Raw genomic sequence first — 26,662 nt, forward strand, 5'->3', positions numbered from 1 at the left:
TGAAGAGTCACACCAGGGCTTTCATTTTTGTCATATACAAACATTCTGGTCAGAATTCAGCCTAAGATGCCCGGCACCACATTTATCAAGGGTGTGAAGACATTTTTAGCTTCGGTACGACATAAATGGGACGACTTTGTGGTTAAGAGGAGTTCTCCAAAATTGTGCATAAACAACATCATTTTGGGTTGTATTTCTGGCAAAATTAAGGCAACTAACAGGAGGTGCAAAGTGAAATGCGTCTTACGCGGCATCGGTCACCTCTAGTATAACTCTGCACCTCCTCTTAGCCGGCCCTTTGTTTCCAAATTATTTATTCTATTTTGGGTTTAAAAAATATCTTAAAAAAACAAACAGAAATGAAACATTTTGGGTCCAGTATATTTCAAGCATTAGACTCCAGATAAGTCTCAAGTATTTACAGAGATCAGTTCACGCTGAAGGATCAAGGATCTCAATTCTGACTTTTGCCGGCAAGACTCGATCTCTTCCTAGTTTTCTCTTTCTGCCCCAATAAACTGTAGCGTCTTTTATTGGCCTCCTTCCGTTTCTTCCGTTTAATTTCTTCTTCTGCCTCCTTTTGCTTTTTAAACTCCGTCCTCTGCTGCCGGTGCTTTTGCTTGGCCTTTTCTTTCTTATACTTATTCACTGTGCCCAGAGCATCGAGAAGAGCCATAATCTGTGGGGGGAACAACAATAGGTAATAGCAATGGACGACTATTCTCCATCTATAAGCCTGGATGGACTGGGAGACCCTGGTTATGCAGGAGGCGATGGGGCCCCCAGAGATCAGACATATACACCTAACTAGTGTTGTACTTCCCCCAAAATCTGTTGTCTAGAAGAAGTTGAAACTAGACTTGAAGGCTTAGTGCTCTCTCCACTCCCGGAGGGTTTTGGGAACAGTCACGTGTGTATAGTTAAGCTTTACTATGGGGGGAAATGTTGTAATTTCCAAAGTTTAATGTTCCTAGTAGTTTACTGGAACATGTGAAAATCAGCTCACACCAACCTTTTTCTCATGAGGTTCCCGGATAACTGCAGGTCGTAACTTGTCCTTGGTGACTTTACCCTTCCTCTCCATGTTCTTGGGTTTACTCCTAAAGGGCAAAGCTTTCTGTAAGGATCTGGGGATACGCAGCTGATTGAAGCGTTTTTCTTTCCTCACAATGGGCTGTAACAGAGAAAAAAAAAAAATTGTCATGAGTTAGTGGGATGTGCCCCCTCTCCCCTCAACCCGCCGGCCCCCCCTTCCCCCTCCCGCCGGCACCCCCTTCTCCCTCCCGCCGGCCCCCCCCTTCTCCCTCCCGCCGGCCCCCCCTTCCCCCCTCTCACGGCACCCGCCCTCTCCCCGGCACCTTATTACTGGGGATCACTGTACCTTGTAGAGACTATCTTTAGGCTGCTTCAGTTTTATTCCAAGCTCGTGCCGCAGTTGCCCCACAGTTTTCATTCCTGTCCATGAATCCTTTTCCCCGACAGGTTTTAACAGTGATGTCACAGGATTATAGAAGGCGGGAACCGTAACCGGATACCAGGTGCGGAGAAATACGATATCTACAAAGGAACATTAAAAGGTCTTATACTTTGTGGAAAAACACTTTACATAATTCAGGCTCATTACTTCTAGTTATTGGGCTGACATGAGCTTAACACACATCTTGCTGCTCTTAATGACGCCTTTTAATAAAGGGGGGTGGCCGGAAAAGGACTCCCCACTGTTAGGCCTCTTTCACACTCTCACTATGTGCTCGCCCGGCATACAGTGCTGGAGAGGAGCCGGGATGAAAAGACACAATATGCTCCATCTAGTTCCTGTGCACAGTACGGTACGGAGCCAAACGTGTGGCGTGGGGGCGTATATCCGGCCAGAAGTTTGCAGATAGATATATGGCCCTACAGAGGCTGCGTTACAGGGGTCTGGCCACATAAGAGATCTCATGCAACCCCATTTTTCTGATGCCCTCATAAAGAGAGGAAGGGCCACCGAATAGAGACTTAAAGAGCACCTGTCATTTCAGATGATTTTTAATATTATTGGGGGGGGGGGATCATTACCACTTTCCTGGATGATGCCACCACCATGATCCGTGTTGATAAGATACTGTCCTGCTTTATTAGGTCTATCTTTGCTGACAGGTTCCTCTTAAGTGCAAGGGTCTTTGCAAATATAAGTCTACCTAAAACCTAGAGGTGTCCTCTTATAGCCCCAGGGAGCAGGTTCTGCAGGGCCCATGACTTTTAGTGCAGCTCGATCGTCTAAGCCTCATATTTCTGAGCATTCATCATCTTACCGCTCATTAAGAGCTTGTCCTCAAACGTAGCTCTAAACCCTCCTTCAGGTGTCCTTAAGGCTTTCTTGATTTGCCCTCGGATACCGCTAACAGTTCGTAGCGACGCGCCTTCAAATTTGGCCACTTCCAAGGCAGAAGAAAACATTCCCTTGAAACAAAGAACAAGAGATAAGTATAAAACTCTACAGCAATATACAATTATATAAAGAGATCATTAACCCCTTACCGACGCATGCTGTAGTAGTACGGCGCATGTTGGGTCCTGGTGCATGGAGAGGGCTCACGGGCTGAGCCCTCTCCATAGCTGGTAAGTCTCTGCTGCAATATGCAGGTAACACCCGTGATCGGTGCTTGCACCAATCACAGGTGCTACATCGATCGCTGCTGGCGGCTTCAAAAAGATGGTGGTGCATGGGCGAAACCATCTTGGTGACGATCGTTGCTCCCCATGAAGTCATCAGGGAGCGGTGATCCACCGCCATGACAGCCTCGGGTCTTCCAAAGACCCGAGACTGTCTTGTTTTAACCCCTTCATTACAATTGTAATGAATGAGGAGGAAAATCCCTACCCCTAAAGTACCTTAGGGAGTAAAAATTTTTAAAAAAAGTTTTAAAAAATAATTTAAAAAACCCTAAAAATTCAAATCCCCCCCCTCCTTTCCCTAAAACTGATATAAATATGAATAAACACTAAAATTCATAAACACATTAGGTGGCTCCTATTTGGCATTTTAAAAAATATAAAAAAGTTCTATAAAAAGTGATCAAAAGGTTGTACAGTCCTAAAATCACCTGCATTGAAAACAATCAAAAGTCACAAAAAATGACACCACCCAAAGCTCTGTACAACGAAGTACGAAAAAAGTTATTAGCGCCAGAAGGTGACAACATTTTGGACAGGTGGTTCTCATTTTTGTAAATGTATGAAAACAAAACTATACAAATTTGTTATCCCCGTGATCGCACCGACCCACAGAATAAAATAGACCTGTCATTCGTGGCGCACAGTGAGAGCCGTAAAATCCAAGCCCACAAGAAAACGGCACAAATGCGTTTTTCACTATTATCAACGTATTCGGATTATTTTTCCCGCTTCCCAGTACAGGCGGTCCCCTACTTAAGGACACCCGACTTACAGACAACCCATAGTTACAGACAGACCCCTCTGACCTCTGGTGACCTCTCTGAATGCTTTGCTATAGTCCCAGGCTGCAATGATCAGCTGTAAGGTGTCTGTAATGAAGCTTTATTGATAATTCTTGGTCCCATTACAGCAAAAAATGTTTAAACTCCAATTGTCACTGGGACAAACATTTTTTTGTCTGTATCTACAATTATAAAATATACAGTTTCGACTTACATACAAATTCAACTTAAGAACAAACCTCCGGACCCTATCTTGTACGTAACCCGGGGACTGCCTGTACATGACGTGGAAAATTAAATTCCATCTCTATGAAGTGCAATTTGTAACGCAGAAAATAAGCCGTCACACAGCTCTTTATGTGGAAAAATAAAAGAGTTATAGATTTTTGAAGGTGGGGAGTGAAAAATGCAAATGAAAAAACTAAAAAAGGCCCCGGTCTTTTAAGGGGTTAAAATATTAGAGGATACGAGGCAGAAACATTGCACTGCGGTACCTTTACAAATGCCGTATTCTTGAAGATTTTGCAGGGGTAGCCGATCAATTTTAATTTTTTCACCACTGTAATAGATTTGTCCAGATCCAGGACGACCCCCGTAGCCGCAATGCGAAAGTCGGCCTAAGAGAGAGAACAAAGGGAACAGCTAGAAAATACACGTTTACCAGTCTATACAACGGTATAAAAGAACAACATATACAGTATATATAGCGTCTACACGTAATGTTCACTGATGGTGAAGATGCACTTACTGTGGTGCTGCTGACAGACTGCACAGCCAGGAAGCCGGTTCCCTGAGGAGTGATGGGTCCTACATGGGGAAGAACAAAGATGGCGCAAATCAATGTTAAGGTAAAGAGAATTTAAAGCGGTTATCCCAGCTTAGGAATGGAGCGTGCTATTTAAAAATAAGAAATGTGAACTTACCACCTCCGGCGCTGCCGATGTCCCGTGCCAAGGTCTATCGGATCTGTGCGCCGGTTTGATTACAAGGGCGCACAGGGAGCTTCCAGCCGGCTCCCATCCGACTCCCATCTCCCAGCGCTTACAATGCTGAGAGATAGGGACGGATGGGAGGAGCCGACCACAGCGCGGACCGGGAGCTCCCTGTGTGCGCCCTTGTAAACAAACCGGCGCACAGATCAGGGGCACGGATCAGACGGAGGAGGCAAGTACACATTTATTATTTTTAAATAGCCCGACCATAAATTATTAGTAAACTAGGATAACCCCTTTAAGCATTTGCTGTCCTTAGGACAATGACCTATACATTTGCATGTTGCAAAAAAATTAACTTCTTATATTTAGAACCCGATGAGCCTCTTCAGCCGCAAACAGATCTGCGGTCCATCATTTTTAGCCTGTGCGGCATCAGCGTGTGTGGTTCGCAGTCTACTCACAAAGGCGGACCATTTCAACCCCAGCGGTTTGGATTAAAGTGTAACTCTGAGGTTATAAATACCAATTGTCATATGTATATCTCGGTGATGGGACTCGTCTATCTCCATCAGCTCCATAGAGATCAACAGAGGAGAATCAACGGATACAACGGATCCCAGTTCTTGTGATTTGTGGGGGTCCCATTACCGAGACCCCAACCAATGAGCTGTGGATAGGGCCTAACATGCTATGACCAGAGAACTCCTTTAAGTTTGCGAGGAGCCCAATTACATTCCAAAAGCAGGAAAAGCTGAATTTGCTGAATGGAGAATGGAGCTGACAAAGACATGAAGTGCATTCATTATTCTCTTCAACTCTATGATGCTCCGATTTGTACACTCACCCCAAATAGTAGCACCGCAGTGCATGTGTTCGGGGGTATACTTAAGGAGTCGGTGACGTCCATTATGATCTTCAATATAATACAACGGGACAGTCTGGAATCGCCTCCAACCCAGCGAACAAATGAGTGGATCTCGCGTCTTCAATATCCTCTTATGCCAACGGTGTTTCTTTATCCTCAACTAGAAATCGAGAAATAACATTGAAAGGTGACCCAAGCACGAAGCCCAAATAATACAAAAGCTGGAACCAGAGTAGTCCATTATGCAGAGTGTTCCGAATTTACCTGGATGTAGCCAACGTTTCCCTCGCTGTTCCCAAGCCCACCAAGAATCAATGGATATTGGGGGTCAAAGTTGGTGACAAACTCGCAGGGCACATTTTCAATCTCCATGCGCAGGTACATGCCCGGCCTGAAGCCTTCGTACTGTACGCGGGTCTCATCATCTTGGTCTTCAAATTCTGCACGATTGAGCTAGAAAAAGGAAAGGAGTATAAAAAAAGGGGAAGGCGCATAAAAAATGAGGACAAAGTGATGAATATATGTAAAGCGTGGACTGACATCCGCCTGCTTCTGCATCTCTTCTTTTAAGTCATCAAAATACGTGGCATCTGCATCTCCGTCATCGTACTCCATGTTAAAGCGTTCCTTCAGCTTTTTCTTCTTCTCTATGCGTTGCCTTGTCTCCTCATCCTCTGTTGGGTCAACTTTATCTTCATCCTTATTATCATCATCTTCCGCCTCATCATCATCATCATCCTCTTCAGACTGTAAAGACAATTAAGGAAATAAGTTGGGTAATTCAATAATATACAGGCGGTCCCCTACTTAAAGACACCCCTAGTTATAGACGGACCCCTCTGCCCCCTGTGACCTCTGGTGACCTCTCTGGATGTTACTATAGTCCCAGACTGCAATGATCAGCTGTAAGGTGTCTGTATGAAGATTTATAGATAATCCTTGGTCCCGTTACAGTAAAAAAATTTGAAACTCCAATTGTCAGGGGGCAAAAAAAAAAAACAATTTGTCTAGAACTATAATTATAAGATATACAGTTTCGATTTCAAATTTAACAAACCTAAGGAACCTATCCTTTATGTAACTGCCTGTATTTGTAATCACAACGTCTTTGGTTACTGCAACCAAACCAGGTCCCAGGTACCTTATTTTAAGGTTGAATTCTACTTCATGGTCACAACCTCTTGGTAAACATGTTTTTTGCAACTCCGGAAACTTTACGTTTTAGAAATGTGAGATACATTTTGAACTCTTAATATGTGCCGTAGTGCTCAGTTTATTCTATTATTTTGATTATTTTCTAGTCCGCTTGACACACGGACAAAAGCACAATCGCTACATCGCTCCATGAGTGCATCAATCACAACAATAACATTATTTCAAGGAGAGGAGATGCACATGTAAGTGTAGGGGGTCAACGATCAGCGATTCTTTCTAAGGTGAAATAAAGTAAGTACAGGTGGTCCCTTAATTAAGAACACCTGACTTACAGACGACCCCTAGTTACACACAGACCTCTGGATGTTGGTAATTTCCTGTACTTTAGCCTTAGGCTACAATAATCAGCTGTAACAGTTATCACAGGTGTCTGTAGTGAAGATTTAGTGTTACTCCTGGTTCTGATGACAATCTGACATTTTTAAAACCCAATTGTCACAGAGACCAAAAAAATTTGTCTGGGGCTACAAATATAAAGTATACAGTTCAGACTTACATACAAATTCAACTTAAGAACAAACCTACAGAACCTATCTTCTATGTAACCCGGGGGTTGCCTGTATTAAGAAAAGAAAAAGGAATGCAACTTCCTACACATTCATTACCTCGTCTTCTTGGGACTTGGGTTTGCCCTTGTGCACCTCTCCTGTCTCCAGATCTTCGAAGTCTCCATACAGCTCCTCTGAAAATTCATAGAAACCGAATTAATGAGAGATAATAATTGTATCACACAGAAAGAATTTGCGCTCATTTCTGCTAGTGGTTCATCGGGATCTTACCATCTTCTTTTAGCAGCTTCTCGGCATCTTTATCTTCTTCCCACTGTCCGGTGACAAAGCAATCACGGATGGAGCCCATAACCTGACAAGCAGAGAAATGTCCAATCAGTACGTAAGACACATAATGCCCCGCACCGCGCATACGATATTTAGACCTAATCCATGTAAACGCACACTAAATAGAACCTTCTGTTGCGAATGGTGAGAATCTTCAACAGCTCCTCCATTGAGCGATGTAGAATGTATTCACCTTATGAGACATCTACTATTACAATAACTATAATAATGATTCCTTTATTTATATTAGATTAGATTATGCAGCGCTGCACAGAGCTGCCACATCAGTCCCTGTCCCTAATGGGGCTCACAATCTAATCAACCTTCCAGTATGTTTTGGAGTGTGGGAGTAAACCGGAGGACCAGGAGGAAACCCCCCAAAGACGGAGAGAACATACAAACTCTTTGCAGATGTTGACCTGGGTGGGACTTGAACCCAGGACCCCAGAGCCACCATGCTACCCTATAGTTAACTGAATTAACTATATCCTGCACAGGCTATAGGCCTACCTATGGTCGAGCTGATCCAGCTATATACCTAGAGTCTGGAGCTTCTTCATACGCCTGGCATGGCCTACACAAGGCTCTTGATAAATTCCCCCAACATTTTTTTTTTTTGCCTCATCATGGACCTGATGGATCTCTAACCGTTCCCTTTCTGAATACCTCATCGTCTTCCCAGTCCCGAGGACCATCAACCGCAAACTTTGAGCAATCAAGTGCATTCGCCGCTCTCTTTGACTCTTTATCTGGACGACTGACGTGGAAGAGGCCACCGAGCGCTTCTTTATTGTCGTCGTCTTCTTCATTGTCTTCATTTTCAACCACTGTGAGAAATATAAACCATTGTTATTAACAGTTCAAGAACAACGACTTTACACATACATAATACAGTACATAACAAAAATATGAAAATATAAAAAAACAACAAGATAAAAACAAGAATAAAAGGCAATTTCTACTGAATGCGCTTGACCTAAAATGTAACATTACCCCCCATTCTATAGACGATCAGAGATCTCTGAGCAATGGACCCAATCGTTTCCACTAATCCCATGAAGATGTAATTAGGCAGCAAGGCTCATGCTCAACCATTCCCCATTCACCGGAAGGGGAGGCCCGGATTCTCTCCTGTCAGCATGTAATAAGATTGAAGTGAACCTGTCAGCAGGAAGGTCATTACTAGCTGGTGACAGGTTCCAATAACCTCTGCTATGCCGATTTTGAAAATGCCTTAGTCGGCATTCTGAATCATTTCAGTACTTTATAAAACACTTTCACATTACCTGGGGAGGGGTAGCTGCAGCCTGTGTGTACCTGTGTCTCCACATACATTCTTCCTACACTCCCCTCCCTCCTCAATGCACATGACAGGAAGTGGGGAGGGAGCTGGATGAGAAGAGGCTGTGAAACAAGCACACAGGCTTCTTCAGTTAAACCCCTTCCAGGGGCTCAACACATGCTGCTGGCAGGGAGCCATGTAATGTGAAACAAACTTATATACCGCACTGAAATGTTTCAGAATGCCGACAAATGCATTTTATAAAATCAGCGTGGCTATTGGAGCCTGTCCCCATCTAAAAATGAGATTCCTGGAGACAGGACTCTTAAAGTTTTTGGCCAATCTCTCTTGATAAGCGTCGAGGCCACAAAGCCAGCAGTAAACAATATAATGCAGACTTCATTTTCCATTAGAGTGTTCCTCCATTAATCCACCACTGAATTAATTAACTGATAATCTAAAAATCCTCCACTCGTCAGAACATTATCTGCAGACCTAGGCGTGCGCAAGCAAGTACCACCAATACCTGGTATCTAGTCAAGGCCTGCATCACTTGTGTGAAATAGTGGAAACAATTCAAATAAGAAGATGGCATGAAATGTTACTATCGTTAGGAATACGTGGACCATGTCACCTGTTCCATAGACGAGCTTCCGGAGATTAGTGACAGACTGCTGATGTCGGAGGAAAGTCTCTGCAGCTTTCTTCTTCAGATCTTCTTTCCATTTCAACGCACCTGCAATGGAGGGTGCCAAGAGTTTAGCATCAACCCAAGAGATCATCATCATGTCGAGCAGGATCCTCACTCCTATTGTGCCATGTGACTGTGTAGTGTGGTATCTGTCCCCTAAGGCTTGTAAAGAGCCACAGAATATGATGGCGATATATACATATACTATTTCTATAACTACTATTCACATCTATGGGAGACGGGGAAGAGTGGAGCTCCCTCACCATGCAGCTTCCCCTAAGGCCCAATGATGAATTATATTTTGCAGAACGGACTTTTAAGCTTTTTGACAAACTGATTTACCCAATGTAATGGACTCAACGTGGTAGAGAACAGATAATCAGCCAGGTTCATGTACATTTAGTCTAAACTGACTACAGCCATTACTCTGGATTGGACTAAAATGTGAGACAGGGGGAGACACAGGACAGGGTCCAACAAGTAGGGTCTCACTTCAGAGAAAGAGGGTCCTAGAGGTAGAGCCCATAGCATTCAGATATTCGTGCCGTCCCCCTCTCCTGAAGTACCTCTTTAATGAAGACAGGTCGTAGGGCATCACAGGTCACCTGTTTGAAGGGTTAAGAGCCACTTTAAAAGGGAAACACTTATGAGGATCCAACGTCCTGAACCAATGGCTCCAACCAAGCAAAAATCGGACCCATTATTTGAATAAGCGAAGTGCTTCCCACCCAGCACCTTCGCTAAACCTCCTCACCTCTGCTACACAAGTCCTGGGCCCATTCCTTTTAACTAGGACCATGTAAGGTTTAAAAAGGACATTACCACCAGGATTATGGATTATAAACCAAGTACACTTACAAGCTGGTGGGTGCCCCATTTGTCAGGATCCGCTCTTCATTAAGCTTTTTATGCCTTCATTTTTACGAAAAAAGGCTTCAAAATGAGCCTGAGGGGCTCCACGCTCCATAGAAGTTAATTTTTTATTTTTTAAGCATATTTTCTTAAAAGAAGAGCAGATCCTGGTAAAAAGTGTATTTTCTTTAAAATCCATATTCCAGATGGTAGATTTCCTTTAACCGAACATCAATGAAGATGCCGGTATCAGATTGTAATTTCACTGGATATTCTGGGGTCGGGGGATCACTCACCAACTGTGTCTTCAGAGGCATCATTGTCTTCCATATAGTCTTCATCTTCCTTTAACAAGTCTTCTTCATCAACACCATCCTCTTCAGGCAGGTCTTCAGATCCTTCATCCATATCTTTGGGTGGTTCTTCATCAGTGTCCACGTTTTCCATTTCATCGGAATCGGAGGATATAGCATCTTCTCCTGTACAATTCCCACTATCTAGCGCTGCCGTAGGTTTTCTCACCACAACTTCATCATCACTGTCCTCCATCTCTTCCTCCTCTTCATCGGGACTTTCATCCTCACTGTCCTCCGGGTCACCATCACTGTCCTGAATCTCTTCCTCCTCGCTGTTCTCCAGGTCATCGTCGCTGTCGGCAAAGGCTGGCATTTCCATAGTGTCCGGCTTCTTTGGCTCTTCTGCTGCCAATTTTTTTGTAGCCCTTCGGCCGTTATATTCAGCCGTCTCCTCGAGATCATCATTATCTTCTAATAAATCATCATCTTCATTATCATCATCATTAACCTCCTCCTCCTCCTCTTCATCATCATCACTTTCCTCATCTGCATCATCTTCATCAGATTCTTCGTTTTGCACATTTTTAAACACTGCTTTACGACGCACGCGGCCGCTCTCGGCGTCTATCACTCTTTCCTCTGTTGGCATTTCAAACCTAATAGACAAACACAGAATCAGCACCAGGCGACTCCGAAAATTACTAGCCACAAGAAAATAAAAAGCGTTTTCCAAGGCAAGAAAAGGAGAAACTATGGCTCAGTGCTGGTGACAGGTTCCAATGGCCTCTGTTATGCTACATTTAGAAATGCCTTTGTCAGTATTTTGTACCCTTTCAGTAGTTTATATAAGTTTATTTCGTATTATCTGGCTCCCTGCCAATAGTGTGTGTGGAGTCCCGGGGAGGTGCAGTTGCAGCCAGTATGTCCTCATACATTCTGTCTACTTCGCAGCATTCCCCTCCCTCCATCGCCCAATGCACCGGACAGAAAGGGGGAGGGAGCTGGACGAACGTGGAGGAGAGAAGACTGACAGGGAAACAAACAAGCTGTCCCCTTCCCAGGGACTCACCCCACACTGCTGGCAGGGAGCCGGACTATTTTACACTACTGAGATGATCAAAATACTGACAAAGGCATCAGAACCTGTGCAACCTTCAAAATCTTTTTAGAAAGCATCTTTCTTCAAACAAGGTAAAACCTACTCTGTTTTCTCTACATCCTCCATTCCCAGAGGTTTCGAGTCAGTGAATAAAGACACTTTGCTGGTGGACATCTTGGAATCAATGGTGACATTGGTGGAAACAAGACTCTGGACCAGCTCATGTGAAGGATCTTCTGCTCTCTGTAAGGAGGTAACGAGAGGTCATTCAGGTCTCCATACAACAAAGCCTTGTAAATTCTCTTATAAAACAGTGCGAGGAATGAAGAACGCTGGAACGTAAGCTCCTTATACAGGGGACAAGCTTCTACTATCAATCTGACAACAAACTGGTGAAAAGAGAAGCGCGGGAATATCAAGCAGGAAAGTCCTAGGTGTCCTTATTCCAGAACAATAGGGACTCTACTGCTGCCAGATGTAAACCTTTACATGATAATGGCCTATGTTACATTTCTTGAGATTTGTTTAAACAAAGAGTTTTATAATTAAAGGGGTTGTCCAATACTTATTAAAAAACATAAGGTGGCCGGGAGGGGAAAGATGTACTTACCTTCCGGCACCCTCCGGTGTCCCGCACTGTTGTCGCTCCGGTCCACGCTCCGGAGTGCTGGACTCCGCTTGAGGCTGTCCCGTCCCTATTCACAGTATTGTATTTGCGGGACGGGTGGGTGTCGGGTCCAGCCGGAAGCGGAGTCCAGCACCAGGGAGCGTGTTTGTTTATATGGCGCGCAGACTGGAGCGACTACAGTGCGGGACATCTGGAGGGTGCCGGAAGGTAAGTACATCTTTATTTTTTTAAGCAGCCCCCTCCCGGCCACCTTTTGTTTTTTTTAATAAGTCTTGGACAACCCCTTTAAAGAAAAAATCCTGTTTCATTTTAATTTTGTCTAAGTGGCCACATCCTCCTTCCCCCCAGTCCTCTTATTCGGGCCTGTAGATATGAATAGATAGAACGTCAGCCAGTTATAATGGGTAGATACAGCTCCTATAGCTCTCAGATATGTGAAATTATTCTAATCTCTTTTAAAAGGTAAATTTTCATAAAAGACAGCAAATATAAATGCTGTGAAGCCCAGTATTGATCCCCTGTAAGTGTTCTTACAGTTCAGAATTTTTACATTGCTGGATTTGTCGCCCTCAAACACATGGAGCAAGTTTGTTGGAACAAACGCATTCAAGTACAATTGGCCTCACTTGTATGGGGCCTTCTGACTCCCCTGCAGCTATATACTTATACTAAGACAGGGCAAGCATAAAACCCTATTAATGTTCACTGCCAGGTGCCACGGGGCCAAGCAACCTCTTAGCAGAAGCTGGATTTCCTTTGGCAGTGGGAGGGGTGACCACACCAATGGTTGTAGGAGCTTCTAGATGTCCATGGTACCCCCCACCCAACCACTGATATATGATTGGTTGTGATGCAGGGGGGAGTTCAGACAGTAACAACTGGTCAGTCGCCGAAAACCAGCAGGACATGGAACATCATAGGACGCATTGCTACCAGCGGTTGTGTCCCCCGTGACTTGCCCTGTTAAAGTTTTGTTTAAGTGGTGAAACCCTTTTACCCCCCCCCCCCCCCAATCCTTTTATTCTGGTCTGTTGATATAGGAAAGTCAGAATAGATAGAACATAAGCCAGTTATTTTTAGCAGACATTTTGGTAAAATACGTAAATCGCCCAAAATAAATGTAATCTGATTTGTCACAACTATTCCCATACAGATAACATGCGCAGGGAGTTTTCCGGGACCTACCTGCTGCTCCTGAAGACTATAGTTTGGTCCCAGGTCAATGTAAACTGCATCTTTATCATAGACAACACCTCCAACACCTGAGAATGGAGAGTAAATCGTCTTTTCCTTCTCTATCAGAGATCGCTTCTTTAGCTTGTCTGGAAGGGGACAGGGGTCAGGCAGGAAACTGACCTCAGACAGGGCGAAATCTCCAACACCTACAACGAGACATTTCATGAAACCTTTGGCTCTTGTATGACACAGGAGACAATAAATGAGAAGCTAAAATGCTGCCACTCACCTGGTAAGTGAACTTGGCTCTTATTTTTTAAGTGTGCCCCCCGCAGGTAGCCATACAGTGACACTTTGCGGTCAGTCTTTGGATTCAGTCTGATCTCTTCTGGATTAGTCAGATCTTCCATCCTAGAACAGATTGGAGAGATATTTGTGACGTCTGTAATAATGGGCAGTGGAACCTTGGATTACAAGTAACTTGGTCTGCAAAAGTTTTACGAGACAAGTTTGTGTCTTACAGAAGTTGTAATTTGGTGTACAAGCAAAATTTCATAATACAAGCATTAGGCAAGCCGCACCCCAACATCTACTGCACTGTACCTACCACAAAACTGTATAACACAATATTAAAGTAAAGGAATGGATAAGATGCTGTACTATAAATGGCTAAATATTTTTGGCGTCTGAAGCGTTTTGTCTGGGTTACAATGATTTCCCATGGGAAAACTTGATCTGATATACGAGCAATTACAAGCATGTCCCCAAATCATGCTCATAATCCAAGCTACAACTATATATGATGATCAAGGCCCATGATCAACAGATCCAGCAGAGTGTTTTCTTATAATGGGCAGAAGATGTGAAGACGCTGCCCAGCACTTCATAGTTATAGAGTTCCTAAAAATCAAGACAACATTAGACAAAAACAACAGGATAAAGCTCACCTGTCAGCAAGAACATAAGGATGTGACGTCTGCCACACCAGAGGGCGAAATTTCATCACAGAGATGAACCTCCCCAGGTTACGGATTTCTTGCTTCTGATATTCACCATACACCATACCAGAGAGGTAGAAAAGCTTCGCACCCTGCGGAGGAGAGATCACATTGCATCAGGCTATCAGAACGGGCGCAACAAGTGCAAAAAAAGGGAGAGGGAGGGAGCGAGCACAAAATAGGGAGAGGGAGCGAGCACTAAATAGGGAGAGGGAGCGAGCACTAAATAGGGAGAGGGAGCGAGCACTAAATAGGGAGAGGGAGCGAGCACTAAATAGGGAGAGGGAGCGAGCACTAAATAGGGAGAGGGAGCGAGCACTAAATAGGGAGAGGGAGCGAGCACTAAATAGGGAGAGGGAGCGAGCACTAAATAGGGAGAGGGAGCGAGCACTAAATAGGGAGAGGGAGCGAGCACTAAATAGGGAGAGGGAGCGAGCACTAAATAGGGAGAGGGAGCGAGCACTAAATAGGGAGAGGGAGCGAGCACTAAATAGGGAGAGGGAGCGAGCACTAAATAGGGAGAGGGAGCGAGCACTAAATAGGGAGAGGGAGCGAGCACTAAATAGGGAGAGGGAGCGAGCACTAAATAGGGAGAGGGAGCGAGCACTAAATAGGGAGAGGGAGCGAGCACTAAATAGGGAGAGGGAGCGAGCACTAAATAGGGAGAGGGAGCGAGCACTAAATAGGGAGAGGGAGCGAGCACTAAATAGGGAGAGGGAGCGAGCACTAAATAGGGAGAGGGAGCGAGCACTAAATAGGGAGAGGGAGCGAGCACTAAATAGGGAGAGGGAGCGAGCACTAAATAGGGAGAGGGAGCGAGCACTAAATAGGGAGAGGGAGCGAGCACTAAATAGGGAGAGGGAGCGAGCACTAAATAGGGAGAGGGAGCGAGCACTAAATAGGGAGAGGGAGCGAGCACTAAATAGGGAGAGGGAGCGAGCACTAAATAGGGAGAGGGAGCGAGCACTAAATAGGGAGAGGGAGCGAGCACTAAATAGGGAGAGGGAGCGAGCACTAAATAGGGAGAGGGAGCGAGCACTAAATAGGGAGAGGGAGCGAGCACTAAATAGGGAGAGGGAGCGAGCACTAAATAGGGAGAGGGAGCGAGCACTAAATAGGGAGAGGGAGCGAGCACTAAATAGGGAGAGGGAGCGAGCACTAAATAGGGAGAGGGAGCGAGCACTAAATAGGGAGAGGGAGCGAGCACTAAATAGGGAGAGGGAGCGAGCACTAAATAGGGAGAGGGAGCGAGCACTAAATAGGGAGAGGGAGCGAGCACTAAATAGGGAGAGGGAGCGAGCACTAAATAGGGAGAGGGAGCGAGCACTAAATAGGGAGAGGGAGCGAGCACTAAATAGGGAGAGGGAGCGAGCACTAAATAGGGAGAGGGAGCGAGCACTAAATAGGGAGAGGGAGCGAGCACTAAATAGGGAGAGGGAGCGAGCACTAAATAGGGAGAGGGAGCGAGCACTAAATAGGGAGAGGGAGCGAGCACTAAATAGGGAGAGGGAGCGAGCACTAAATAGGGAGAGGGAGCGAGCACTAAATAGGGAGAGGGAGCGAGCACTAAATAGGGAGAGGGAGCGAGCACTAAATAGGGAGAGGGAGCGAGCACTAAATAGGGAGAGGGAGCGAGCACTAAATAGGGAGAGGGAGCGAGCACTAAATAGGGAGAGGGAGCGAGCACTAAATAGGGAGAGGGAGCGAGCACTAAATAGGGAGAGGGAGCGAGCACTAAATAGGGAGAGGGAGCGAGCACTAAATAGGGAGAGGGAGCGAGCACTAAATAGGGAGATAGTGCAAGCAATAGGGAGAGGGGAAAAGAGATGTAACGCGTGATGAGGAGTAAGAAAGAGGACAGGGCAGATGGAAATAGGAGAGCAAAAGAGACAGCACCTGATAGACTTCAGTCCAGAACCTGTGCTTCAGCCGTTTCTTGGTTTTGCGCAGCTGCTTGTTATTCTTGAAAGAATCCAAGTGGGTCAAGACGCCCATTATTTTTGGAAATCCGTGGACCTGGCAGATATTCAGAAACTCAAAAGTTTCCATTTCAAATCCGAAGCTGGCATCTATGAGCATGAGCACCTGGGTGAGAAGAAGGATGGTAAGTGCATAGTAATAGCAGGAGCAGGGCACAGCGCGCAGCATCACACACACAGCGCGCAGCATCACACACACAGCGCGCAGCATCACACACACAGCGCGCAGCATCACACACACAGCGCGCAGCATCACACACACAGCGCGCAGCATCACACACACAGCGCGCAGCATCACACACACAGCGCGCAGCATCACACACACAGCGCGCAGCATCACACACACAGCGCGCAGCATCACACACACAGCGCGCAGCATCACACACACAGCGCGCAGCATCACACACACAGCGCGCAGCATCACACACACAGCGCGCAGCATCACACACACAGCGCGCAGCATCACACACACAGCGCGCAGCATCACACACACAGCGCGCAGCATCACACACACAGCGCGCAGCATCACACACACAGCGCGCAGCATCACACACACAGCGCGCAGCATCACACACACAGCGCGCAGCATCACACACACAGCGCGCAGCATCACACACACAGCGCGCAGCATCACACACACAGCGCGCAGCATCACACACACAGCGCGCAGCATCACACACACAGCAGAGACAAGACGGATAAAGCCCCCGCCAGGCAATCATTATTACACTGTGAAGACTAACGGATTCCGTAGCCAACCCGTGATGTGCTATTATGTCACGGGTCATTAAAGGGTTAAGCAAGTTAGGTTTCTAAAAACATTGCTCTGAATTCCATGTCAAACAACCTAAAATACCCCCCCCCTCCGCAGAAATCCCTTACCAGATCTGCAACTTTAGCCAAATCAATCATCGTATTGATGTCACAGCCACTTTCAATAATAGTAAGACGCCTTTTTTTCCCTAAAAAAAATAAATAAAATATACAAGGCATTCATTAAATCCACATTTTCCGGCTAAGTTTCCAGATAGGCAAGTTATCCAGACACTGAAAAACACGGCTGCTTTCTTCCAAATAACGTGCCACACCTGACCAGGGTTTAAGCCGGTATTGCAGCTCAGCTGTATAGAGATGAATGGAGCCAAGTTGCAGTATCTACGGTTGGTCAGGTGGTGCACGGTTTTGGAAGAAAGCATCAACATTTTTCTAACTCCAGAAAGCCCCTTTAAAGGAAACCCACCATGTGATGTGATGCAGTATGAAGCAAACATACATTGAGACTGCTGTAGCTACACTGATGCAGGATCATGTCTTGGTTACCGTATATACTCGAGTATAAGCATCAACTCTGCTTATACTTGAGTCAAACAAAAATCAACACAAAAAAGAAAAATAATCAAAACTCACCTTTCCGGCGTTCCCCTTCGGGTCTTCTGTGTGATCCATCGATCAGCGGCAGCTGGCACTGACATCAGCCGCCGCCGCTGCAATAGTATTGTGTGTGCCGGCACACACTGATGTCAGCAGCTGTGTCTGTGGACCTGCCGCATCACACAGAAGACCCGAAGGGGACCGCCGGAAAGGTGAGTTTTGATTATTTTTTTTACAGCAACGGGGCGGGGGTCCGGCTTCATAACGGGGAACAGGGGCTGGCAGGCTATATTTCCCGGGCACAGGGGCTGGCAGGCAGTATACTGGGGCACAGGGGCTGGCAGGCAGTATACTGGGAGGCTGGCTATATACTGAGGGGCTGCTGGCTATATACTTCTGGGGGCTTGCTGGCTATACACTTGGGAAAAGGGGCTGTGACCAATGCATTTCCCACACTCGGGTTATACTCGAGTCAATAGGTTTTACCAGGTTTTTGTGGTGAAATTAGGGGTCTCGGCTTATACTCGAGTATATACGGTAATCTCTGAGCTGAGTGGTTTTGCTGATAAAACAGATATAACATTATGATAATGAAGCTTCATACTGCACCAAATCACATGGTAGGTTTCCTATATTATTTCTACAGGTAAAAAATAGATACCCGCACTATTTCCTGCACCCATCTCCTATATATATATATATATATATATATATATATACACATACACACACACACATATATACATCTCTTCTACAAATTCTCAGAACTTCCATATGGGTCAATACCTAGAGCACAGTGACCTTAGACTGCTCGGCCACGCTACCTCTATCAGCCACTGTGACCTTTCCAGTGACAGCAGTCACCCAATTAGGGTTGGGAAACTGATGGGTTCACACCTTATGGGACATGTGTGTGTAATATTTGTGTTAAATGGATAAACCAATAAACTAAATGTTATAAGAAACAGGATCCGCCACATTGTGACAAACAGTTACAAACTAGATTTCCCTTTGGAATGTTCATTGCATTCTGCCCATTATATACAAATCAAACAATCCTCAGCGTAATCGTTACAAGAAATTCTCTTACCAGAGACAATGGTGACAGGTCCACGGATATCGGAGAGCTTCTGCTTGGTAAAGTTCTTTATCAGACACCGGATCAGGGTGCTCTTTCCCACTTTTGGTGGCCCAACAACTACAACAACAATAGGTGGAGGCTCTAAGGGCGTCCGATCGACCACCGGTATGTGATGCTTTCTTAACTTAATATCCTGTGTCCTGTGGAAAGAAAAGATTGTGAAAACTGTAAACCTACATAAGTGCGACCATTGCAATTATATGTCACACACAGATAAATAGAACAGAAGCCATTGGTACATGACACTACACTGATACTTTCACTGAAAACATTCTCTAGTTACAACAGAAAATTCTCACATTTCTATCCCCTAGTGATATTAACACAATAAAGATCATTTTAACCCCTTACTTTACAATTTACTCCTTTTTATTGCCATTTTAGCTCCTATCACTCACTAGGCTGCTCAGTGCAAAATCCAGGGGTGTGGGCGGGGCCTCTCTAAGCAGACACATTACTACATTATCCATCTATTTCTGTGGGGTGACAATGTGGTTAGATTATTAGGGTACAAGTGTATATGCATTTTCATCTGACATTGTACTAACACTGACACAGAGAGATGGGACAGATCAGAGATGCACAAGATCCATTCGATGCCTATTACAGAGTCAGCTCTGCTACATCTCTGTTCTCAGTCTCGCAGCTATGTGCCTGCATTCCCCTTCCCAGGAAACTAAAATAGTATACAACAGGACTGATAGAGACAGGTTGGGATCATATCTGTGAAACGCTGCATTTTTGTTAATAACAGTGAATTAGAGAATGTGATATTTTGTACATATAAGAAACTTTGTGGGAATAACCCTTTAAGGAACTCGCAATGTTCCCCTCATACAAAGGGTTCAAGCGGTTGACCAGACCTGTGAAAATGACAGTAAATCACCTCCATCTGCAATGAGACCTATGAACACCTTCCAGGGAGCAAAACATATGAGGCACAAAGTTTGTTACAGCGCTTCACATTTCTTCAACATTACCCAGAAAGTACAACATGTGGAACCACAGGAGGAAAATCACATTCCCAGCATTAAAGAGTAACTGTAGAGGTTTTTCTTTTTTCACAAATCAATGGCTCTTGGGGTGTTAAACAACTATGCCTAATATCTGTTACATATATTCAGTAGTTTCCTTGCTATCCACCTCAGATTACCTCAAAGCTGCAATAGCTGCTTCCTCTCCCTCAGCTGATAAGCCCTGGAGTCCGTAGCTTTGTTTATCAGACAGTTTCATGGGAGGGGAGGAGCCGCTGCTCCCTGCTCACAGAGGAGGAGGTGGTCATGTGACAGTGCATGTAGCAGAGCTGGATGTGCGTGCAGATGTCTCCTGCACAGAATAGTGAGGTACAACATCTCCCTGTTCCCCATCCGTTCCTCCATCCCAGTTTGTGATTTTACAGAACTTTCTGTCTCTCTCCTGCCTTCATGCTGCTCCCTTGCTCCAAATTGTTCTGTGCAGATAAGCTATTAACCATTAGTGCTCACACAGCACAGGCATAGACTGTATGTACTAATGATTTCTTCCACTTAATACATGTTCACTGCTCCTCCATGTGATGGAAGCTGCCAGACTGTCACCATATACATCCTGTATGTACTGTACATGTCCCCTGCTCCTCCATGTGATGTCACCATATACATCCTGTATGTACTGTACATGTCCCCTGCTCCTCCATGTGATGTCACCATATACATCCTGTATGTACTGTACATGTCTCTTGCTCCTCCATGTGATGTCACCATATACATCCTGTATGTACTGTACATGTCCCCTGCTCCTCCATGTGATGTCACCATATGCATCCTGTATGTACTGTACATGTCCCCTGCTCCTCCATGTGATGGAAGCTGTCACCATATACATCCTGTATGTACTGTACATGTCTCCTGCTCCTCCATGTGATGGAAGCTGTCACCATATACATTATGTATGTACTGTACATGTCTCTTGCTCCTCCATGTGATGTCACCATATACATCCTGTATGTACTGTACATGTCCCCTGCTCCTCCATGTGATGTCACCATATGCATCCTGTATGTACTGTACATGTCTCCTGCTACTCCATGTGATGTCACCATATACATCCTGTATGTACTGTACATGTCCCCTGCTCCTCCATGTGATGTCACCATATACATCCTGTATGTACTGTACATGTCCCCTGCTCCTCCATGTGATGGAAGCTGTCACCATATACATCCTGTATGTACTGTACATGTCTCTTGCTCCTCCATGTGATGTCACCATATACATCCTGTATGTACTGTACATGTCCCCTGCTCCTCCATGTGATGTCACCATATACATCCTGTATGTACTGTACATGTCTCCTGCTCCTCCATGTGATGTCACCATATACATCCTGTATGTACTGTACATGTCCCCTGCTCCTCCATGTGATGTCACCATATACATCCTGTATGTACTGTACATGTCCCCTGCTCCTCCATGTGATGTCACCATATACATCCTGTATGTACTGTACATGTCCCCTGCTCCTCCATGTGATGTCACCATATACATCCTGTATGTACTGTACATGTCCCCTGCTCCTCCATGTGATGTCACCATATACATCCTGTATGTACTGTACATGTCCCCTGCTCCTCCATGTGATGTCACCATATACATCCTGTATGTACTGTACATGTCTCCTGCTACTCCATGTGATGTCACCATATACATCCTGTATGTACTGTACATGTCCCCTGCTCCTCCATGTGATGTCACCATATACATCCTGTATGTACTGTACATGTCCCCTGCTCCTCCATGTGATGTCACCATATCCATCCTGTATGTACTGTACATGTCCCCTGCTCCTCCATGTGATGTCACCATATGCATCCTGTATGTACTGTACATGTCCCCTGCTCCTCCATGTGATGTCACCATATGCATCCTGTATGTACTGTACATGTCCCCTGCTCCTCCATGTGATGGAAGCTGTCACCATATACATCCTGTATGTGATGTACATGTCCCCTGCTCCTCCATGTGATGGAAGCTGTCACCATATACATCCTGTATGTACTGTACATGTCCCCTGCTCCTCCATGTGATGTCACCATATACATCCTGTATGTACTGTACATGTCCCCTGCTCCTCCATGTGATGTCACCATATACATCCTGTATGTACTGTACATGTCCCCTGCTCCTCCATGTGATGTCACCGTATACATCCTGTATGTACTGTACATGTCCCCTGCTCCTCCATGTGATGTCACCATATACATCCTGTATGTACTGTACATGCCCCCTGCTGCTCCATGTGATGGAAGCTGTCACCATATACATCCTGTATGTACTGTACATGTCTCTTGCTCCTCCATGTGATGGAAGCTGTCACCATATACATCCTGTATGTGCCCTGTGCAGTCGTCACTGGATTTACTTGCAGGAAACTAAATTGATTTAATGCTAAATTACTTAGAGAGAACACAAGGTATCATGGGATCTGTGGGCAGGCTAACTGGCCTCAGCTTGAGGGCACAGACTGACAGACTGCCCACTTCACCTCTGGTGACAAAGATTTTTGTCACTTTCAGAATAGAAAATGCCAGAACTTTGGAAAGAAGAGGAGGAGCAGCAGTAGACATCGTTCTGTTTGTTTTTAAAGGGGGAATCACACATAATAATTAGGTAAAATCAATACAACTTTACAGTATCGCTTTAAGTCCTTTACCTATGGAAGGTTCGTGACATGCGCACCGCAGACTTTACGGTGAACGCCTTAGGGTTCCTCTTCCTGGCATCTTCCTCGGTTCCAGCCTCGCCTTGCTGCCGCAATCGCTTCCTGTTGGCTTTTGGGCCGCTGTTTTTCTTTCGATGTTTCTTTTGTTCTTTTTCTTCCATTTTTCTGACTTTTTTCTCTTCTTAGAAGTCTAGGAAATAAAACGAAGCCTCCATCAAGCACCGGACAAAGTTTAGAAGCAGTTTAACCCCTTTTATATGTATTCAATGTCACAGCTAAAACCAAGCTGTAACAGACCTATTCTATTGCATTGTTCTTCATACCACTGGCTGAACACAACAACGGCAGCCATAACGGTGCGATGCAATGTCACCGAGCGTAAAAATAAAACGCAGAAATGAGACCGCAGGAATACCTGCTCATTAACCCCTTATCACCGACACGAGTTTTCAGCTCAATGACCAGACTCGATTTTTCAAATCTGACATGTCTCACGATAATTGGTTATAACTTTGGAACGCTTTAACATATCGAGGTGATTTTGAGAATGTTTTCTCGTGACACATTGTACTTCATGTTAGTTATAAAATTTAAGTGATACGTTTTGCGATTCGTTCTGAAAAAAAGTGAAAATTTGGCAAAGGTTTGTAAAAATTCTTCATTTTCCAAGTTTGAAATGTTCTGCTTTCCAGATAGGAAGTAAAACTACCCAAAAAGCTTGATAAATTACATTTACGGAATGTCTGCTTTATGCTGTGATGATATTTTATGCTTCCTCTCACTTTTCTAGGATGTTATGAGGTGCAGAACTTTAGGTGCGATTTTTCTCATTTTCATGAAAATTGCCAAAACTCACATTTTGAGGGAAAACTCAGCTTCCAAGTGACTTTGTAAGGCCTAAATAATAGTAAAACCCCATAAATTACCCCACTATAGAAACTTCACCCCTCAATGTATGTAAAACAACTTCTATGAAGTCCATTAACCCTTAAAGTGTTTCACATGGGTTAAAACAATATGGACCTGCGATTTAGAAACTATGGAATTTTTTTGGAAATACATTCATTTAGGCCAAACTGACAGTTTCAGAATAAATTAAATGATGAAACGCACTGCAACGTTTGATGCCCAATTCCTCCCGAGTGTACTGATACCCCATACGTGGTGGTGACTGCTGTACGGGCGCACGGCCGAGTATAGAATGAATGGAGGCGCCATTCACAGCAGATTTGTATTGTCACATTGTACGACCTACACATTTTTATTTTTTTTGGTAATGCAAACATATGAGGGCTTATATTTACGGAATGAGATACAATGTATAGATAATTCATTTTGGGAGTCTATAGCTTATTCATGAGATTTTATTAACTATTTCAAGGGGGACACAAACAAAATCATCAATTTTTATTTTGGATTTTTAGCATTTTTTTCCCCCCGCTCACCGTAATGTAAAAATAATATTTTATCTTTATTCTCTGGTTCACTACGATTGCGGTGTTACCTCATTTATATAGTTTTTCTTATCTCTGCTCAATCTTCCTGAGCAAAACCAATATTGGAGAAAATCGCATTGTTTTTACTATTGACAATTTTTATTGCCATAACTTCTGTATTTTTCTGTTGTCAGATCTGGTTGAGGGCTTATTTTTTGCGAAAACAGTTGTTCTTTTCAGTCGTATCATATTAGGGAACGTAGCTTTTTTTTATCACTTTTTAGAACATTTTTTGTGATGTGTTTGATGAAAAATTGTATATTACGGGAAGTTTTCGTAGTTTTTTTTTTCATCGTTCACCGAGCGGGTTCAATATTGATTTAGATTTATTGTACAGATTAATACGGACGCGGTGATACCAAATATGTATGTTTTTGTGTTTTATTTACTGTATTTGCATTTTATGTGTTACTGGGGAGATTATGGGACTTTTATTTATTTATTTAATTATACAGTATTATAAAAAGATAAATTTTTTTTTTTTTTTAACTTTTTTACATTTTCTACTTCTTGGCTTGAATAAGCGATCATCCGATCGCTTATTCAAGCCTTTACACTGCAATACACTTGTATTGCAGTGTATAGTGTAAGTAACTGAGCATGCTGCGCATGCTCAGTTACTTACAGCCGGGTCCTGCCAGGAAGGCAGGACCCGGCGAGAAGAGGAGCCGACAGCCTCGGGGGACACACTTGCACACCACGGTCATGCTTGACCGCGGCGTGTGAGGGGTTAAACACCCGGGATCGGAGTTTTTCCGATCCCGGGTGTTAGTGCCGGGTCTGGGCTGTGATATCACAGCCCGACACCGGCACTATACTGACCCGATGTCCCGAAATCTTCTTCTGACGTGGCGCCGTAGAAAGGCGTACGCGTCAGAAGAAGTACCCTTAATGACCGACGTAGAATCCCGATAGGGCGGTCATTAAGGGGTTAAACGTCACTTTTATTTACAAACTTAGGTCCGGTCTCACATTGGGCAGGGATGGATGCTGGTACTGCGCCGGATGCTACACTTTGACCTGGAACTGAAAGACTCAAGAGCGATTCCCATTCTAATAATGTATTATGTTCACATAGTTACAGTGACACAAATCAGCAACCGGACTGATAACAGATTATACTGAGCGTGTGATGTGTCAAAGCTAGAAAAGGATGAGCTTTGTGCTGGTGGAGGGGGAGGAAATCTTCTATGGGGAGAAGTCGCACATGTGTGAATGTACAACAATGTGGGGGCGCGTGCACGCTGCAGCAGATTGGGGGACATTTACTATGGCGTTTCCGCCAGTTTTGTGGCGCACTCACCACATGTTCTGCTCTCAGACCTATTTATTAGCTGGCGGCGCCAGAAAAAAATGACTTTTTCCGTCTGCTCCGACTGTTCTCCGAAAAGGGGCGTGACTTTGGCGGAGTGGAAACTCAGACACAATTACTATGTGTCGCAGCCATTTTTGGGCGCTGTAAACTGACGGAAAGTAGACCAAAAGAAAACTGGTCTAGCAGGGACTGTTGGACACATTTCTGGTGCTCGGGACAGATTTTGTCCCAGGGACAGAAAATGGTCTCGGCGCCAGAAATGTCTCTGCACAGCTCCACAATATTAAATGTGTATCTTCTTACCGAGAGCAGGTCGGTAACAAAGCCAATGCAGACACCGACACTTGAAGTAAATGTCCCCCATTGTGTGCGCTAGCTGTATAATAATGTTACCGCTAATACACGTCCGTGTGCTAAGGGCCTTACAGGGCAGGACTTGCTATGGTGAACCTGTCAGGCCGCGTTCACACGATGCGTTGCATTTTTTGTTGCGTTTTTGACACATAACACACATCAACCGCAATCACTGGCTGAGGTTCTATTAAGTTTTAGCAAATGCAATGGAAACGCAATGTAGCCTTAGCGTGTGATCAAGGCTGAAGCTTTTAGAAACTCAACGCATGGTGTGAACACTAAGGTGTCCATTCCGGTTTCTCTTCCTATGATGTTACCACAGTCTTAGAATACATCTTGTTTATAACAAACCCAGAGAACTTGTTATAATAATGCAGAGAAGGAAATTCCCACTCACTTTAATGTTCTGCACGAACACATGGCTGACCTCTGCTACAACCGCAGCACCTCTGCCTTATTACAGCGCAGCCATAACACCCTCCACCGCGGGGTAACAAGGCCCGATGGTCCCCCCGACGCCCCCCGCCATCATCTCCCCATAACTTACATGAATCCTGAACCACCCGGCTGTGATCCGCACTATCCGGCTCTCACACGCTACACATGGACGCTACTTCCGCCGGAAGTGTTCGCCAAAGTCCTCACACGTCAGGAAACAACACCGAAACGGAACTAAACTGCAGATATCATCATATGTGTGAGAAACCCCAAAAATAATGTCCCCCCTGCTTAGTGTTTGTGGGAAAGTTGTGTTATTATCAGTGTGGCCGGGTTTTGTTATGGTTTATCCAATAACAATCTGGGTGACAACTCGTCCTGGTGTTAATGGTGGTGAGGGGAGAAGAGGGCACTCACTGCTTTTACTGCCAGCTGTAAAATAAGGAATGGACTTAACTAATGATATATGAATTCTGTATAAATGTATTTCTTTTTCTAGGTGCATTCAGCAAATGTTTGTGATGAAGAAAGAAGACAAGACCTTACCCCAGCCTTT

At 44.7% G+C, this 26,662-nt stretch overlaps 1 protein-coding gene across 2 annotated transcripts; it reads right to left on the minus strand.

Annotated features, from left to right (window-relative positions):
• BMS1 (BMS1 ribosome biogenesis factor) lies at window positions 1-26,353 on the minus strand. 2 transcript variants are annotated; one of them, XM_072129276.1, is made up of 23 exons: window positions 26,216-26,353; window positions 22,495-22,693; window positions 18,754-18,944; window positions 17,175-17,254; window positions 16,210-16,398; window positions 14,263-14,405; window positions 13,605-13,726; window positions 13,325-13,521; window positions 11,615-11,754; window positions 10,413-11,068; window positions 9,208-9,309; window positions 7,958-8,118; window positions 7,235-7,316; window positions 7,061-7,137; window positions 5,781-5,987; window positions 5,505-5,693; window positions 5,220-5,400; window positions 4,189-4,247; window positions 3,935-4,057; window positions 2,295-2,442; window positions 1,382-1,557; window positions 1,013-1,174; window positions 1-679 (listed from the first exon to the last, which is right to left on the minus strand). In XM_072129276.1, exons 2-23 carry the CDS (start codon window positions 22,662-22,664, stop codon window positions 455-457), a joined length of 3,780 nt encoding a protein of 1,259 aa, XP_071985377.1. In that variant the 5' UTR covers window positions 22,665-22,693; window positions 26,216-26,353; the 3' UTR covers window positions 1-454. The 2 variants fall into 2 exon arrangements, with proteins under 2 accessions (XP_071985377.1, XP_071985378.1); XM_072129277.1 differs by lacking the exon at window positions 26,216-26,353 and adding an exon at window positions 26,066-26,177.
• Window positions 26,354-26,662: the final 309 nt, after the last annotated feature.

This window comes from Engystomops pustulosus, chromosome 11 (genome assembly GCF_040894005.1).
Source record: "Engystomops pustulosus chromosome 11, aEngPut4.maternal, whole genome shotgun sequence".
In the NCBI taxonomy this organism is placed as follows: domain Eukaryota; kingdom Metazoa; phylum Chordata; class Amphibia; order Anura; family Leptodactylidae; genus Engystomops; species Engystomops pustulosus.